We start from the raw sequence: 18894 nt of genomic DNA, 5'->3' as shown, positions 1-18894 counted from the left end.
TAAAGGTAAAGGCAGTTAGAAAAGCATTTAATACACAGAGAGGATTTTGGGCAAATGATATTTTGGGGCTTCCCTTACACAAAATTGACATTTTCCTTGTATGCAACCGTTATTCTTGGCTCAAAAATGAACAGCAGCTTGACTCACAGCGATAATATCATGAGCTAGGTAAGGCCCACAACTAGGAAGCTAAACAATGGTTACAATACAAGCCCTTTGCTTTTCATCTATCCTAATCTGCAGTAGCAGCATCCCCCACAAATCTGAATACACATCTAGCTCCTGAGCGGCCATAATTCTCAGTGTGGTTGGATTTTTTCAACTAATGTGAATTACAATCCTTTGCATCTTTTATTTTTTATAATTTGGTGAAGGTTAACCTTATTTTTGACTAATTTTCCATTATTTGTCTCTCCTCACTGGTGTGAATACCTGTCATAAGTGGCTGTACCAATCGCAAGATCAGAAAGATCAGTGTTCGTTCATTTACAAATATGAATGAATATGTGAGTGAACAGTAATCTACAACTGGTATCTTTATTTTTAACATGCAGCTTACTAGGTCCAGGTGCCTGGCCTGTATAGTTTAGAGCAAATAATACAAACAAACAACTGACCACTCTAATAACATTTCAAATAACAAACCAGCTGTTGACAATGGTGCGTCCATGTAAAAGACAAAGGTTTGTATCCTCATAGGAACAACAACAGGAGGGAAAAACATATTTTAATTCTTTCTTCTACCAAAAACCAACATGGAATTTACCTTAGGACTGGGTACCGCCGGTACGATTTTTGTTGGCCCACCTTGCGCTACACTTGAAGTTGTCTCGACATTTGGCTTTAATTGCTTTAGAGGCACAACACTTGTAATTTTGTAACCTTTCTGGAGTTCTCTAAATTTCTCCTGTGGCACTGCTCCTATCCACACCAACCTGGCTGACAATTTAACATTAACTCCACTTGTGTTCATGGGCTTGCACTGTTGTAACAAACATGTCCATTCCTTATTCATTAACGGCTCAATGCGTGGCTTGAATACACGAACATCATCCCCCGTCAAGGAAGCACCATTTGCATATAAAACTTGGCAGTGAAAATATGCCTTAGGATAACTCATGCCAAGTATGTTTCCTCTCACCATGAGAATACCAGTCTTAGCAGCTATCTTTTTTACTGTACACAATGCCTTGTAGATAATGCCCTTTCCCGATGATCCTTCACCACTTTTACCCTTGGCAGTGTTCACATTTTGTGGGGGATTCTGACAATGATTTGCCATACTGACATTAGATGGATGTTCTGATTTTGAGGGTTTTTGAACCACTTCACTGTAAGAAGCTGAGGTTTTTGTGTTAACATCTAGCTTACTTTCTGAAGAACCAGAACCTGCTTTGCTGCTAACACTCACTGGCACTGGCACCCCAAATGACCATTTCCCTGGAGGTAAGTAAGGTAAGCAAATTTTCTTATTAGTCACTTTAGTACTTGATATTTGGCTCAATGAAGTATATGAACTACTAGAAGACATTGGACTGCCCAAAACAGGAGAAAAGTACTGTAGAGAAGCTGAGGAACAATTTGAATGTTCTGCTGGTGAACTGTGAGGAATATCAATCTCAAGAGGCAGATGAAATGAATTTTCATTACTTTTGGACAATGGAGTACCTGGAAAAGTTGCCAGCTGAGTTTGAGACAAAGATGATTCACATAACTTAGCAGATGCTGAACCAGGCCCAGAAGATTTAGAGAAATTGTTGGAATTATCACTAACAATAGCAAGCAAGCTATCACCTTTACTTTGGGGTGACTTAATTGTGCATCCCACCTTGGATGAAGAAAAGTTACCCAAGACAGCTCCATTACTTTTACACAACTGCATACTTGAAGTGTTGTCTTCCTTGACTGAAGCAATCTCAGGCATGCTATCATGTGAAGAAAACAGAGGTAAATTTGGGGAAAAGTTGAAGCGGAAGGTTGAAGGAGTACCTGTATCCAAAGTGGATGGATCATGACACTGAGACTTAGAAGTAAGTACATCACATGCATGATTGCTAGAAGGGTGGACTTCTTGTGAAGCTGTATGTCTTTCAGTAAGTGTAAGATTAGAGCACACAGTATTATGGTTAATATATGAGGGTGATGCAGATGATGACTTGAGGGAACTTACAAGACTCTGATCCTTAACAATGTTGTCTGGAGTCCCACTCCTTCCCTTATCTGCAACTCCTAACTTCTGGACAATATTTAATGATGACAAAGAGTCGGACAAAGTAGTCCCAGTGACCTCTTCAGGAACTTGAATCATGATGACTTCAAATTTTTCCATGTTCTCCTCAAAACGATGCTGTAGAATATGAGCTTTCACAATAGTTGAAAAAGGCAGACATGAGCCAATAAGTGCAACATGTCTATTTTTACAGTATAATCTATCCAAAGTGCATTCTAGTAACCGTGCTTTGTTATCTAGAATAAATTTCAAATTAAAACTTCTCTCTGATGATGTAAAATCTCCTGCACCCTCAGACAAGAACAGTTTACAAGGAACATCACAATGCAGTGTGGAATGATGCTCTAGTTCCTGGGGCAAGGTCCCACTAACATGAGGGTTATAAAGTTTTGATTGATTAACAGGAGGATTCAGTAATAAATTACTTGGCTTTACACCTCTCCAAATACAAGTTGGTATATAAACATATTTATCACTAGATCCAATGAGAACGAATTTGTTCACTGTTACATATATTTTGGTTGATGAATACTGGAAAAAACTAAGCAGATCAACATGATTTGACACTTTTGCACCATTGAGAAACACCACTTCAGCTGAAAAAAGGACAGTTTCTTCCTGACCATCTATGGTGGCCTTCACAACACCGGTCTCAACTCCAGTCTTCTTGGCATTTAAGCTGACCAACTGCACTTGAAATCCAGTAACCTCTTCCAAAAACATAAGATATTCTTCCTTTGGCAAAGTGGCAATACTTGGCTTACAAGTGTGCCAGACAACCAAAGCAACAAATCTGTTCAATTCCGGCACCAGCATGGCATCAAACATCACCTCCACACCATCTTCAATATGTGACATTACAAGAGGAGTCTGCTCTCGCCACAGTATTTTGCAGCAGTTGTTAATACTGGCCTCAAAACTCTCCTCACACATGCAAATTAACATAGGAACACCTTGTATTTCAGTGAATATGTATTGCTTACCAAATATGGTACAAAGCAGTCCAGAATAATTGTACAAGCAAGAATAGGTGCAGCAAGCACAATTACGACAAGCAGAGTAAATTGTAAATAGCTCTCTTTTGGGTTTCAAGCTGTATTCAGGTTCCTCATCACTATCTACTGACATTGCTAACAAGCTTGCTGATTCAGATAAACACTTCTTCCTTTGACCTCGTGACCTTCTCTTCACACTTGGTTTAACACTTTCCACACCAGACCTAATGTTACCTCTACTCTCACTGTGACTCTGTATTTTTTCATTAAACACGTTGCAAATGTCTTTTGATGGAATTTCTGATGCACAATTAAGTGTACCAATACTAGCTCCCCCATCAAATGCTTGTGCGAATTCAGAGCTATGCACCTTTTCTAAACACGGCTCCAGAACTAAATTGGAAACCTCCTCAACATCTTTTACTTTCCATTCCAAAGACTCTGCGTTTTTCTCATTAGAGGTGTTAACCTCCTTGTCACTGTTCTTTTTGTGACTTGGGAAAACGTCATCTGACCAAGCACTTTTTACTTCATTTCCATTTCCAACAACACTTTCTTTGGGCATGGTAGGTGTGGAAACACTTCTCAAACATTCTCTATCAACATCGCCACCATTCACAAGACCTTCACTCTTTGGTTTCCCTGTTAATTTTTGCTCTATATTTTCCTTATTTCTGCCGCAAAAGACTTCAGCCTCACTATCCCTAATAACTGAATGTACCCTTTCATTAACTTTTATTCCAAAGCCACTAGTTTTTTCATTACCACTTAAATCTTTGCTAGACATAGACACAGAATGAAAGCTATGAGAAAGTGCATGCTTCCCTGACATATCTTGGCTATCTGTACTGTCAACAAAAGCATGTAAACCACTTTCTGATTTATATTTATGCATTGTAAACCCTGCTCCACTTGCCAGAGACATTTCTGGACCACAAGTCCCTTCATCTGTACTTTCACTTGTTTTGCTGTCTGCTACGTCACTGTCATCTTCACTTGAACTTTCATGCATGGCATTACTATTCTGGCTACCACAGTTGCTCTGTACTGTTCGAGTAATTTCACTGGCATAAGTTTTGACTTCTGTGTACTGAGGCATTTTACACTCCTCATTACCATCCAGCGATCTCTGTAAATCACAAAGAAGCGAATCACAATCTTTAGGCAATGGGCCATTTTCTATTGTGGGCAAAGGCATCGAAATGTTACCATCGGAACTTTTAGACATAGAGCTAGTTGATGAAAAGTCACACAATTCAGTATTTTCATCATTTTGATCAATCACTTTCACAGAGAATTCTAATGTGTCACTGGATGCAGAATGCCTAGCAACAACAGGTACATCCTGATCACTGACTTTCATCTCGATGTCATCAACACATTCTGAGACTTGACATTCCTGGTTCATTAAGTCAAGCCCAAACTGTACCAATTTGTTTTTATCGTCAAATATAGACACAGATTCTGCAATATGCTCAACAGGTGTCTGTGCAACAGACACATCTTCCAGCTTGTCCGTCATTGCATTTTCTACATTCATGGACATTCCTGATACTTCTAGAGTGAAATTTCGAGAAGTTGTGTTTCCCGTGTCCTGATTATTTGCCTTCTTGTCTGCTCGTCTGAACAATCTTTGAAGCATAATTCACGAAACCTGAAAAAATAATTGAATATCAATAAACAATACCACCTAATGATGGCAATTATACAGATCGCATTGGTTGCAATTATAATGGTACTCCATTACATCCTTACTCCACTCACTATATTTATGTACCAGTAGATAAACTTGTCGTAAATGAAACACACACATACAGGGACTATGTACAGCCTTGCTCAATTGAGGCACAACATGATTCTTTTCGCATCGTTCGAAATCTGACTCAACGTAACTGCTGCCAAGTAGTGTTTCCCATGTTATATATGCTAATAAATTTGCAAACTCACAGCTAGCATTTTTTGCCAAATGGGTATAAATATGATCTCTTATGTGTTGGTACAATTTGCAATCTATGTGACATGAATGTATTTTTTTTGTTTTGTTTACATTGCCTAACACAAATAACTTTATTTTTCAAGAAAATCTCTATATTCTTATATGAAATATAAAATTAATATTTTGAAGATCATTTCATTGCTCTACACACTGTAGACCTACTGTATGTTCCATCTGGTTCATGTTGCTGCCATTTAAACACGCAGGCCCGCCCGTCCTTTGATATTAGTGGATGCATCTTAGCTACATTAATACTTTTGTAAAATGTAATCTATTTATCTTCTCAGCACTGAGGCATAAAAAAGGGATTTTGACAGAGGAAAAATCTATTTCTGAGGAAGGTCCCGTGTCACCCGGTGAAATTCCATTACAGCACGAATTTCTAGGTATAACAATGCTAGATATACCAGAGAAAAAGAGCTTTCAGGAAAGCTGGGGTTACTACCCCCAGTCGACCGTCTTTAGAAGACGTCGGTATAATGAAGGGTGAGTGAAATACCACTACCACGGAAATATACTCGAAAGATCTCTCCTTATCAAAACCCCCGTAAAAGAGCGGTGAGCCGTTACAGCTCCCACACTCTACACCCGCCAGGACGGCGACACCAGCGCCACCTGCTTCATTCCATGCTAGCACTAACCCCAGACTTGGCATGTGCAAGAAGGGGAGGGAGTACTAGACTAGACAGGGAGGGTCACGGGTGACACAGGACCTTCCTCAGAAATAGATTTTTCCTCTGTCAAAATCCCTTTTCTGAGTCCAGTCCCGTGTCAGCCGGTGAAATAGTGATAGAGAATCATGCCAAGACTGCTACTACTGGAAAACAAGAGGGGGTAACCTGAAGAAAAGGCAAAATTGTAACGAAAATAATTTAATTAAAGAATCTCTTCCATGAAGCAAGAATACTTAAAAGTAAAGCAACTTAACTTTAAGGCACACCAATAAACTTAACACTACCAAACACTGGAGGTCTCCTGACTGGGTAGAAAACCTCAAAAATCTTAAAATTACTCACAAGTAGTGAAACATGAAATGTGCACAGAACAAAAATACACTTTTAAAAACTATATATGTAAACTTAGGCTTAAACATGTAAGAGGCAAGACTAATGAAAATAACACACGCAAATATCCGGGGTACGTGGAGCCAACAAAAACTGTCCAGTACCCCGCAAACGAAACAATTATGGCTAATCAGGTTACAGTTTTCCATCATAAAACACAAACATATCAACATGAAGAGCTAGGCAGTGAGGCATAAACTACCAGGAAAACAAGCAGAAAAGCAAATGAGGTAGGCGGGCGGGGGGGAAAAGGAAAGTATATAATTATTTAATGTGGGGAGATGACACTTCCCACTGCTACAGTAGAATATTTCAGGGCTTCGAGTGATTTTAAATAGTGGCGTTTAAACACTAGAGGTGATTTCCAACCCGTATATTTTGACAACTCTGAAAAGTCCATATTATGAAAATAATTAGTAGAAGTAGCCACTGCTCGAATATCATGAACTTTAGGAACTGAGTCTGGGTTGGCTTGTTTAATGAAATACAGAATCTGTTGTCTTATACCATTAAGGGAAAGAGTACCACCTTTCTCCCTGATAAAAAGAGGACCCGACTTACTCTGTGGAGTTCTTGAGAGATAAGATTTAAGTGTATGGACTGGACATAAAGATTGATCTTGAGGAAGGGGCACCACCTTCCAGGGAGACCACCTGTCCTGTGGGTCTTCGTTTTTAGCTAAAAAACCAGGGTCAGGGGAGAGGAGGACTTCTCCGGATGGGAGGAAGTTAACAAAATTACCACCTCTAGTGAGAGCTGACAGCTCTGAAATTCTAGCACCTGAAGCCAAACTAAGTAAAAATAAAGTTTTTCTTAACAGATCTTGATAAGAGCAATTTAAGTTATCCAACTCTGACGCTAATTTAAGGACGTCGTTGAGAAACCAAGTAACCGAATGTGGACGTGAAACTGGCCTCAGACGAGCACATGCTCTGGGGATGGATGAAAAATAAGAATCTGTAAGGTCAATTTTAAAGCCGTAAAGAAATACTTTCTTCAATGCCGACTTGACTGTGGTAATAGTGGCCGGAGCCAGGCCTTTCTCAAACAGTGACCTAAAGAAGGAAACTCCTAAATTAGTCGTCATAATTTTGGCTTCAGAAGCTTTCAGGAAGGAGGCTAACTTCTTGACTGCTGAGTCATATTGCCTAATAGTAGAATCTCTTTTATCGGATTCTAAAAACAGAGTGTTGACAGGGTCAATGTTTGCTCCTTTTGAGCTGCGAACTTTATAAAGTCCATAAAGCTAGGGCATCTTGAATCCTTGAGGAAGCTGACACAGTCTTGGTTTGTACTGTCTGGGTCAGAATGGGCTTGGGAATCCAAGACTCGCAAGCCCAGTTCCTGAAGGAGAGGGAACCAATTGCTCTTCGGCCAATAGGGGGCTACCAGAGCTGGTTGACCTTCGAATGTCCTCAGTTTGTGTAAAACTTTCAGCAGCAAATTTATTGGAGGGAACAGATAAATTCTCTCCCAACTGTTCCAATCTACTGTCATTGCGTCTGTGGCGAACGCCTGAGGGTCCAGGTTGGGGGCTACGTAACAGGGGAGCTTGAAGTTGCTCTCTGTTGCGAACAGATCCACTTGGAGTCCCGGAACCTGGCGGCAAACCCACTGAAAAGATTCCGCGTCCAGGGACCACTCCGTCTCCAACGGAGTAGTCCTGGACAGAGAATCCGCCACCACGTTCCGGACGCCTGCCAGGTGGGTGGCTGACAGGTGCCAACCGTGCTTGTTCGCCAGGGAGAAGATAGCTACCATTACTTGGTTTACCCGACCTGATTTGGAGCCGCCCCTGTTGATGCAATGAACCACCACTGTCTAGCACCAACCTGATATGAATCCGATTGGGAGGGCGGATTTTCTTCAGCGTCAGAAAGACCGCCATGGCTTCCAGGGTGTTTATATGGAACTGCTGAAACATTGTGGACCACGTTCCTGTACTTTTTGTTTTGGTGAATATCCCCCAGCCGCTTAGAGAAGCGTCTGTGTGGATAACTAGTGCCGGAGGGGGAAACTGAAGTGGGACTGTTTTGGACAGGCCCTTGACTGTGGTCCAAGGCCAAGCCTTGTCTTTAAGATCCGAGGATAGAGGAGACCCTGTCCCTGAGCTTGGTGTTTGCTCGGCTCCGCCACACCCTGTTTATGTCCTTTAACTTGGCTTTCAAGAGCAGGTCTGTTACTGAAGCAAACTGGAGAGACCCGAGGACCCTTTCCTGGGACCGGCGGGATGCTGACTGATTTTGAGAAACCTCTTGGTGAGAGACGCTATCTCTTTCCTCTTGGAAGGAGGGAGAGACAACGTGTGGAGGACAGGTCCCACTGAAGACCCAGCCACTGAAACCGAGACTCGAGTCAGGCGGGACTTCTCCTGTTCAGCTGAAAACCCAATGACTCTAGGAAATTGGTGACTATGGACGTGGCTTTCTGACACTCCGGCACAGTTGGAACCCAGATTATCCAGTCGTCCAAACGCTGCTAGGAGATTCCTTGGGACCGAGCTGCTGTACTACCCGTATCCGCCAGCTTGGTGAATATCCTGGGTGCAATGTTCAGACCGGCGGGCATGACCCTGAAGGAGTAGGCTTGGTTCCCGAGTCTGAAACCGAGGAACTGAGAGAAGTTCCGCGCAACTGGGACGTGATAATAAGCGTCTGAAAGATCGATAGAGGTGGTGACGGCTCCACGCGGAAGTAGAGTCCGGACCTGAGCTACCGTAAGCATGCGAAACTTGTCGCATTTTATGTAGAGATTTAGACGCGACAGATCCAGGATCACTCTTAGCTGATCGGAGCCTTTTTTGGGAACAGTGAATAGCCTGCCTTGAAATTTTAGGTGCCTTGCTTTCTTTATTGCTCGTTTGTTGAGCAATCCTTTTACATAATCCTGTAGGATTGATGTGGGTGGCTGGTAAAATCTGTTTGGAGGGGGAGGATTCTTGATCCAGCTCCACCCCAGTCCCTTGGACACAATGCTGTGTGCCCACGGGCTGAAGGTCCACTGGTCCCTGAACCAATACAGGCGACCGCCTACCTGCGTTTTCTCAGTGGGAGGGAGCGGGTTTGTTCCCTCTACCACGACCTCTCCCCTTGGGGTGGTGTTGGATTTTCCTCTGTAGGGGCCTTGCCCCTTCCTCCCTTGCCACCCTGTTGAGGCCGTGAAAAATCCACGACCTTCATATGTAGGGTTGTATGCTGGTGAGGATACATAGGAGGGCGCCGCTGGTTGAACCAAAACATACTGCTGGGGTTGGGACTTAGAGGTAGATGGCTGGGCCACTGCCGAGACCGGGACGGCTTGAACCATCGCCTGATGAGGCCTCTTATGCCTCCTGAACCTTTTTCCTCCTCTCGTCTGGGGGCCGGCTGATTCTGGGGTCTTGCGCTTATAAGTGGGAATTCCCCACCGAGCGCGAAGACTCTGATTGGCCCGTGTAGCTTCGGACATGACGGATGTAACCTCTCCTTCAGGGAAGAGGTTAGGTCCCCAGATTGAACTTTTAATGAGCTTGTTAGGCTCGTGGCGGATTGTAGCGTCAGCAAAAATAAACTTTCTACATTCCAGCCTAGCCATAACAAACTCATGCAAGTCTAACTGGAAGGTCGCCAGGAAAGACTTAGCCAGGACCTGGAAAAAGGGCTCGTCCGAGCCGGAGACGGCAGTAGCCTCGGTAAGACAGCCGGAGCTCAAGGACCGGGCTAACTTAGTCCGGGTCTCAAACTCCGCCTTTAACAAAGATTCCGGCAGCTTAGGGAGTTGCTCACTAAACTGCGTGGAAGCGCAAAGAGGGTCCAGCTTGCCTACAGTGAAAGTGGACGGGCGTCCACCCCAGAACTCGTTACTTCCTGGGAATACCAGGAAGTAGGGTCTGTTTCCCTCAATTGAGGAAAGGGTTCCCATCGAGGCATGCTCGGTCGTGGCCAGAGCAATTTTATCCATACAAGGAGTGGGAAGATCTTCACCTAGGGTGAACATCGTGAAATTGCCCTTGAAAGGGGTCAATTTTGTGTTCACTGCCTGCCACTCCGTCAGAGTGCGTAGGAGAGCCGACTGGGCTTGGTCTCTAGGGATGATGACAGTTTCCCTAGGAACCTTGTCTGATCGAATCCAGGCTTCTTCGGTAAGCCTCACGAAGCCAGGATAAGGGGGCAAGAGATCGGGGGGGAAGAACTCCAACTCCTCCAACCGTCTCGTGCCCAGACCGTCTAAGGTGAGTTTGCCATCATGTTGGATGGCCCGGAGTGCGAACCGCCAAGGGTTTCCGACATCAAACGGCGGGAGGTCCGCAGTGTCGGGGATAGAGTACTGCGGTTCGGCTTTAGGTTGGCGAGCCAAACCTTCCAGTACACTGTCATAAGTGGCAAACTTTTCGGAGATCTTCTCAAACCTCGAGTCTAGATCCTGCGTGAACTGTTTGTACAGTTCAGTGGCCAGGGCCTGTGCGTCAAAAAGAGGCTGGGGAGGAGGGCTTGGTTTTGCAGCCCTCTTACTCGCGCCCTTGCTGGAGGAGCTAGACTTACTCCCGGGAGGCTACCGGTCCTGGGACCTTAGCCTTGACGGGGAAGGGCAATGCCTTCTTAGAAGACGAGGACTTAAAGCCCTTCGCCTTCCATGAAGTCTTCAACTTCAACTTGGGGATAGCAGACGGAGCTCTATCACCCAAAGAAGAAGACTTCACAAAACCTGAAAAAGATGACATAGATGAATCAGGGAGTTAAACAAAGAGGGGCCCGCCCCAACCTCCTCACTTACCTCTCCACTTACCACCTGGTCCTGCTCCGTATTCATAGGTTCCAAGTCGAGATTTAGTGCGGCAACATCCTCCGAGACTCGGCGTACAAAATGTCCACTTGAGGTGGCTGGGTCGCATCGAGGATCTGCTGGATAATAGGGGTGGCAAGTTCTTCCGAACTGCTGCGGCCACCCGTGCGCCGGGGTAAAGCAGATCCCTCAACCTGGCGTCGAGGACGTAGGGCTTCCCCGACGGAACATTTCTGCCGAACCCAGCCACCCAGGCCCGGAGGGATTCCAAGGCAGACTTCTTGGAATTTTCATCCGCCTGCAAGGAAACCTGTGGTTAGTCCGAATGCAAAGACCGTCCGGAAGATATAATCAACGTAACGTATGAGGAGCATGGACCGGAGGAAAGAAGACTTTCACTTACCGACCGTCTTGGATGGTTGAGGAAAGAGCGAAGCAAACCTCACAGCCATCGGGTGCCAAACAACCAGGTCGTCTAGCCGGACCGCACAACCTGCGTGGGTCCGACACACCACGTGCCCGTAGGGTTGTTGAAGGGAGGCGGTACACCGGCTCCTCACAACGCACAGTCTGTAAAAGTAACAGTACATGAAACCTCACACTCTAAGCAAAATAAAGCCGGCAAGGCCGGAAACTCAACTACAACCGGAATACTCCGGTGTAGAAGAACTACCAAATAAAAACTGGGCCAATAAGCTTTAAATGCAACGAGCGGAAGTTTAAGGATTCATACCCGGAGGGCTCCGGGAATGAAGGAACGAAACCAGGAACCAACCATAAGGGCTGCCAGAAAATAACGGCGGAGCCCCAGGTGTGGGATCGAATCACGTAAATGGTAAAACAAAATAATAATAATAATAACAATAAATTATAATAATAATAACAATAAACAAAATTAATAATGATGGTAACCCTCCGGGGTCCGAATACTAGCATTACATGGAACCATTTCACACCTATCTCCCCGCCGGAGAAGCTTAATGGGTAAAGGAACAATGTCCATAATATACGGCGGGGCCACACCTAAACCCAAACTTCGTGAGCCCGATGGGGAGACGAGAGGCGAGACAGGATCCGAACACGCTCGAAAGCAAACGAACCACCCACCCCACCACAGCGAAGCTGGGGACGACATGGGAGGAGCGAATCTCTCAACCAATAGGAGAAGTCCCTGACTCGGAGAAAACGCCATCTAGCGTCACCCGCACGAGTCGCAAGGCTGAGGGGGTAGTGGAGAGAGAGTAGGCTACCAGAAGGGGAGAGGAGACAAGGAGAACATGATACCCGCTCAACTGCAACCTTCCTTCCCAAGGAACTTGGAAGGAAGCCTACTCCAGGGAGCTACACAGCCCAAAGCCCAACATCTCCTAGGCGTAGCCTAATAAATCCAAACCTAGTATAGGTTAGAGAGGAGAGAGGGGTGAAAAGGGAGAGGAGTAACCAACAGGAGAAAAATTTTGTGCCGAGAGCCAGCAGGGAACGATCAGGGGATAAGAAGGCGACTAGCCTAGAGGAACACGTCCAAAGAACTCGATTCCTCCGAAATTGGGGGAAGAGGACTAAGGGGCTCACTCTGACCCACAAACGGACCCTGAGGAACAGCAACAAAACTCCCTCAACCTGATCTCCACACCCAGGGCAAGGGATGGAGCCTACACTATGACCATCACAGAAAATAAAATTATGTTCACAGGAAGTGTAGCCTACCACGAGAGTAATTCAAAACATTTATAGGGCTCATCAGAGGCAAACTACACAACCAAAAACAAATAAAACTAAAAACATTAACCCAATTTAAGAGCACCATCTTCAATAATAACATAATAGCCTATGAGACTAAATGAAAAGGAACCCGACCTGGTGGGGGTACAGGATGGGGCAACTCCTTATGCAAAACAAAAAAATAAAGTGGAGGGAGAGCCATCGCACGGAACCACCAGGAAGGAAGTCAAGGGCAAAAATCTAAATAAATATATAGCGACTGGGAGAAAACTCCGACCGAAAGAACAGAAGGAGTCGCCTCGCGCTCGCCATGGCTGATAGGGGACGCCGTGGCGTCATAATAAGATCTCAATATTTATGAAAATACGAGACCAAAACAGCCAACAAAAGATCAAAAGCCCCACAAGAAGATGGTACTTAACTTAGAGATGGAAAAAGGTGCTCGAAGCCATCGAGATGAAGAAAAATAAATCCAAAATAGGGACGAGCACACAAAAGAAGCGAACGAATCACGTGCTAGAAAATGGAATGAAGCAGGTGGCGCTGGTGTCGCCGTCCTGGCGGGTGTAGAGTGTGGGAGCTGTAACGGCTCACCGCTCTTTTACGGGGGTTTTGATAAGGAGAGATCTTTCGAGTATATTTCCGTGGTAGTGGTATTTCACTCACCCTTCATTATACCGACGTCTTCTAAAGACGGTCGACTGGGGGTAGTAACCCCAGCTTTCCTGAAAGCTCTTTTTCTCTGGTATATCTAGCATTGTTATACCTAGAAATTCGTGCTGTAATGGAATTTCACCGGCTGACACGGGACTGGACTCAGAAATAACCAAATAAGACCATTTAAAAATTTATGGTTATAATGCAAGCAATATCTATGTTATGAAATTTTTTTTCATTGTTATTTTAACATTTGAACCTCGATTTGATAAAGACTGTTTTTTGAATGCATCAACGCTGGGTGAATGAAAGTTTTGGAAATGTTTTGTTACTGTTTTTCTAAAATGTGGCTACACATATTTTCTCACAGTTTTGATATATATGATTGACTCCACTCTCTTGACACATGCTATGGGCTTATTTTAATAAATAAATGTATTTTTGCATTCAAATAAAAGATAAATATCCAGAATACTAGGTTGCCAGTTAATGAATTTTGAATGAAATCCTTTGTAGTCATATAGTATCACTTTTGAGCATGGCTGTACATACAAATTTAAATACAGTGTTTCATTTTTAAGAAACGCTGCCTATACTAAAATAAATGATAGGAAGAAAGCTATACAAATTATCAAAACAATCAAACACTAATTAATGACTAAGGTTATAATATACAACAAAACTCCAAACTCAGATCAACTAACATGAATGTTGACAAAGCTTAATATTCATTAACAAGCCAAGGCACACAATCTAGCAAGAGGCTGAACTGCAACCAAATTTGCATAGTACACACCTCCAAAAGCAGTCAAAATTTTATTGATGTGCAAATCATGATATTATAAACTCTCACCAGGCCATAATTTTTTATCATTTTACTCGGCCTACATTAAAATGTCTTTCAATATCCGAATATTTTTGAAAAAGCACTTGAACACTTTCTAGTTACTATGCTGTACATATATAATAAAATAAAATCATTTAAAACTTGAAGAACTGACCACCTTGACAACAAAAATCCGAGGGTAAGGTAGTCACTTAGCTGTGCCCTGGATCTCAGTGGGAAACCTGGGTTTAAGGAGAGGACGAACATGATGTGGAAAATAGAAATAACCTAGGGATATACAGAAACCTAACCTAGCCAGTGAAGCCAGGTTACCTGAAAGTTATGATTTCTGAGTTACAGTAATCACTTGATTATCAGGATCTTCATTTTCTGGAACTAAAAAATACTCAACAGCAGTGGACCAGGGGCCAAATATATACTATGTACAGAGAAACATCATTTTACGACAGGTGCAACTTGCGACAGTCTGAGTTTATGACAGCAGCAAAAAAAAAAAAAAAAAAAAAATTAAAAAAATTAAAAAAATGTAAACATTTACAAAACATGCAGCAAGCAGAGTTATGAATAGCAGTCCCAGCGATGTGTGTAAAACAGAAGTATGTTTCAGACCCTTACGGAATGTGCAAGTGATGAATATCATAAAGAATTCATTGCAAGTACCGAGTGGGTCAAAAGGTTAAAAAGAAGATTCAGTTTGCATATGTTCAAGTAACAGGAAAGAGGCAGTGAGAAGGTTCATTGATAGTTTTGATGAATTATAAGAGAAAAGGATAAAAGCTTATAACATTTAACAAGCAAAAACTAGGAGTTAATAACCATCTTGGAATAAGCGCAAAAAAAGCCACAGTAAATGTGATAATAATGTACTCCATACATTATACGCAAACGTCGCAAAAATGATTTGTAACATTATGACAAAATGGAAATGGAAACTAAAGACTAGTAATCGTAAAGTACTTTCGAATACCATGTTGAAATCACAATTTTTTAAAGTAAATTGTATTTTTCCTAACTATACAAACCTGAGGTCCTTTATGTTAAGAACTACTTTCAGCACAGCGGGAAATGGCCATTGAACTTTCGAACAAGGTGGTTAGGCAGTTAACCACCGTCCAGGAGACGGGAGTACCGCCTGCCCGGATGTAAACATTCCAATTTGCCTTTCGGCCCAGGTTTCAGATTGAGGGGTGGCATGAGGTGGGCATGAAATGTAATGTAAAGGACCTCGGGTTTGTATAGCTAGGAAAAATAAAATTTACTTTCAAAAATTGTGATTTGTTCCGACATGATATACAAACCGTCGGTCCTTTACATTAGGAAGACTCAGGTTGGAGGGAGGAATCTGAGTGAGTCTCTATGAACTGACTGGAGTTCACCACACCTTGTCTTCCCTTCCTGGTCAATACAGCGAGGAAGGGAAAACTGCCTCTAACAAAATGATTGGGTTGTAAGAAATGCGAGATCAATTGTCAGACTTCTGGTCCCTTTGCATGAAAGAGGAATCATCAGTTTATGCAAAGTAGGCTAGGAAGAACTTGGAGTTGGTGACATTAAGGCAATCACAAGCATTGGCTTTGTCTTATTGTCATGGTCTCCTTCCCGCCCTTGTAAGGGGAAGGAGTGGGGTTGCTTCTATAAACCCAAAGAGAAATAGAACAGAAGCTCCCGTTGAGTGCTTACCTGCATCGCTGCCAGATCCAGCATGTAACAGCACGTCCGATCCCTGCCCGTGGGAAGAGAGCCGCAATGGAGAGAAGGAAGCGAGGCCAGTCACTCCACATTCATTCTCCCAATCACAACCGTACAGCTTAGGCGAGACGCAACCTGTCCTGTTAGAGGAGCCAGGTAAGCTACACAACTTGTTGAGCAGCCACCAAAAGACCCAAAGAAAAAGTGTACAAGAACTTGTGAGCAGCATCCCGAAGGTAGAAAGAAGTGAAGGTGGCATGTTGGGACCACACACCTGCCTTCAACACCTGAAGAACCGACATGTTCTTCTGGAATGCGAGGGACGGACCAATGCTGTGGACTTTGTGAGCTCTTGGACAAAGCATATCAGTGTCGTCTTCTCCAGCAGCAGAATACGCTCTCCTTACCGTCTCACGAAGCTAGAAAGAGATCATGTTCTTGGACAACTCTTTCTTGGTCGAGCCAGTACTAATGAAGAGTTGTCAACACTCAGGCCGGAGACATTGAGTCCTCTCCAGATAGCGACGCAGCATTCTAACAGGACACAGTAGCATCTTGTCTGGTTCAATACCTACAAAGTCCTCTACGGAGGGGATCACGAAAGTCTCAAACCGTGCGTCAGGGACCAAAGGATTCTGAGTCTTCGCCATGAAATCCAGGACAAAAGCGAGCGTCACTGATCCCCATCACCTTGAGTGTTTAACATCAAAGGAAAGTCCGTGAAGTTCACCAACTCTCTTCACCGATGCCAGGGCCAGCAAGAAGACGGTCTTGAGGGTCAGATCCCTGTCTGACAACTCTGATAAAGGCTCATACGGTGCACGAGTCAGGCTCCTTAGAACAAGAGTCACATCCCACGCAGAGGGCCTGAGGTCCCTGGGTGGGCAAGACCTTTCGAAGCTTCTCAACAGTAGGGAAATCTTGAAAGAAGATGAGATATCTGCTCCTTTCAGCTGCAAGACTAGGCCGAGTGCGGCGAGGTAGCCTTGTGGTAGGCTAAGTTTGGGTTTGTATGATAAAAGACGTTTGTATGAATTAATTGTTCCGTTTTGTCCGTTGTGATGTTTTTATTTTTGTTTGATTTTTTTGTTTCCTTATTAAGTGTGTGTGTGTATGTTGTTTATGAATGTGTTGTTGGTGTATGATTGTATGAATTTGTTGTTGGTGTATGATTGTTTAATTTGTCGTTGTTTTACTTTTTTTTGTTTTGTTTTGTATGTCAGGAAGTACACTAGATAAGTCTGTTTTTTTTCTTTTTTTACTTGCAGTTTGCTGAATGTGTCAGAGTAGTGTGGCTTCCTCCCCTTCAACCCAGTGTGTACGCGACTTGGGAAGTTAGGATACTTCCGAGAACTTCCCAGGATAGAGGAACGTTAGATGGACATAATCTACTTGTTCCAAATTAATTGCAGTTGATTTGATTACGAACCATCTACTGTAATTTGGGCTATGTTTGCAGTAGTCATGTGCTTCTTTTCATGAAACTAGTGCATTTATGTAATTTTGAAGAGTTTAAATGAATTATTGAGGTTTTTTTGTGGTTCTGAGCTCAATATGTTTTTGTTACTGTGAAATGAAGAGTGACTTCATAGAAAAGGACAAATTGTTGTAGAAATGTGTGTCATTATTTTTGCACCAGACTACCAATTTAATCTTTTGTATACAACGGACACTGTTTGGTTGGTACCATATGCAGTTGAAGTATTTTGCTGGTTTTTGTAGTATTAAGGTGGAATACAGGATAAGTTCTGATGAACTATAATATTAATTTAAGCTAAGTTAGATATTGGCTAAGTTAGGATAAGGTTCTGTTTGAAGATCTTCAGGCCACTGTAATATTAAGGAAATAAATTAGGTTAAGGAAAGTCAGAGTTTCATTATAGAGGGATGAATAAATTTGTTTTTATTTAGCATTTCCCAACGTTTTTGAGAGAGAGAGAGAGAGAGAGAGAGAGAGAGAGAGAGAGAGAGAGAGAGAGAGAGAGAGAGAGAGAGAGAGAGAGAGAGAGAGAGAGAGAGAGAGAGAGAGAGTAATTGTCGTAAGTGAGTGCTTCGGTTGTTGGAAGAGGGATGAGGTCGTTATTTTATTTACGGCGCTGTCTGTCTGTGGAATATGTGTGTGAGGATTTTTCGGTTTTAATGGCAGTTTTTTGAGTCTTGAGTCAGAGCTAGTGCTGGTCTGTCGTTTGGTTTGGACAGTTTTTTTGTGCTGATGCAAAGTTGTTGTTTTCCCTTGTTAGTGTGCTGTTCTTGTTGCTGTATGTTCGTGAGTCGTGTGTTTTTCTGTTTTGGTTGGGTTTGTGTTTTTTTGTGTGCTGTGTTGGCGACCGTGGACGCCTTACTCCATCTTCCAGCAGCCGAGGACCAGGGTGAGTGTTGTGTACTGTTTTTTTTTGTGTTTTGAAATTCCGCCACATAAAATTTGGCGCCCAACGTGGGGCAGCTGGTGGTGCAGCTGCAATTGAGATTAGTGGCTAGTAGTGTGACTGGAGGGAATGGAAGAGGAACTGGTGAGGTTGAGAGAGGAGTTGCGGCTGGCAAGAGAGGAGAATGGGAGGCTGAGGGGTGAGAATGAGGAGTTGAGGAGTCAGTTGGAGGAGATGGGGGAATGCTAAGGAGTGCAAAAGAAGAAATGAAAGGGAGATGAAAGAGTCAGAAGAGAGAATGGAAGAGAGGATGGATAAAAGTTGGAGGGAATGATGAAAAGTGTGGAAGAAATGATGAAAGGTATGTTCAAGGGTGTTTTTGGAGAAGGGGCTGTTGGAGGCAGGTCCTCTGGAACGTGTGAAGGGGCAAGAGAGAAAGAAAAGGAGGAAGAAGTGAATGGAAGCGTGAGTGATGAAAGTGATGTGGAAATAGGAAGTAAGAAACGAGAGAATGAAAGGCAGGGTAAGGAAAAGGGAATGAAAAGCAAGGGAAGGAACAGAGGGAAG

At 43.4% G+C, this 18894-nt stretch overlaps 1 protein-coding gene across 3 annotated transcripts in view; it reads right to left on the bottom strand.

Moving 5' to 3' along the window:
• The window catches only part of LOC136832032 (uncharacterized), a 98069-nt gene that overhangs the window by 18214 nt on the left and 60961 nt on the right, over positions 1-18894 (bottom strand). For all 3 annotated transcript variants that reach the window (XM_067092524.1, XM_067092527.1, XM_067092525.1), the window contains exon 2: positions 767-4879. In XM_067092524.1, the coding sequence (XP_066948625.1) occupies positions 767-4867 (4101 nt within the window). In that variant the 5' untranslated portion in view covers positions 4868-4879. The remainder of the gene's footprint in view (positions 1-766; positions 4880-18894) is intronic.

Source organism: Macrobrachium rosenbergii, chromosome 49, assembly GCF_040412425.1.
Source record: "Macrobrachium rosenbergii isolate ZJJX-2024 chromosome 49, ASM4041242v1, whole genome shotgun sequence".
In the NCBI taxonomy this organism is placed as follows: domain Eukaryota; kingdom Metazoa; phylum Arthropoda; class Malacostraca; order Decapoda; family Palaemonidae; genus Macrobrachium; species Macrobrachium rosenbergii.
This window is presented reverse-complemented; position numbering and strand designations above follow the sequence as displayed.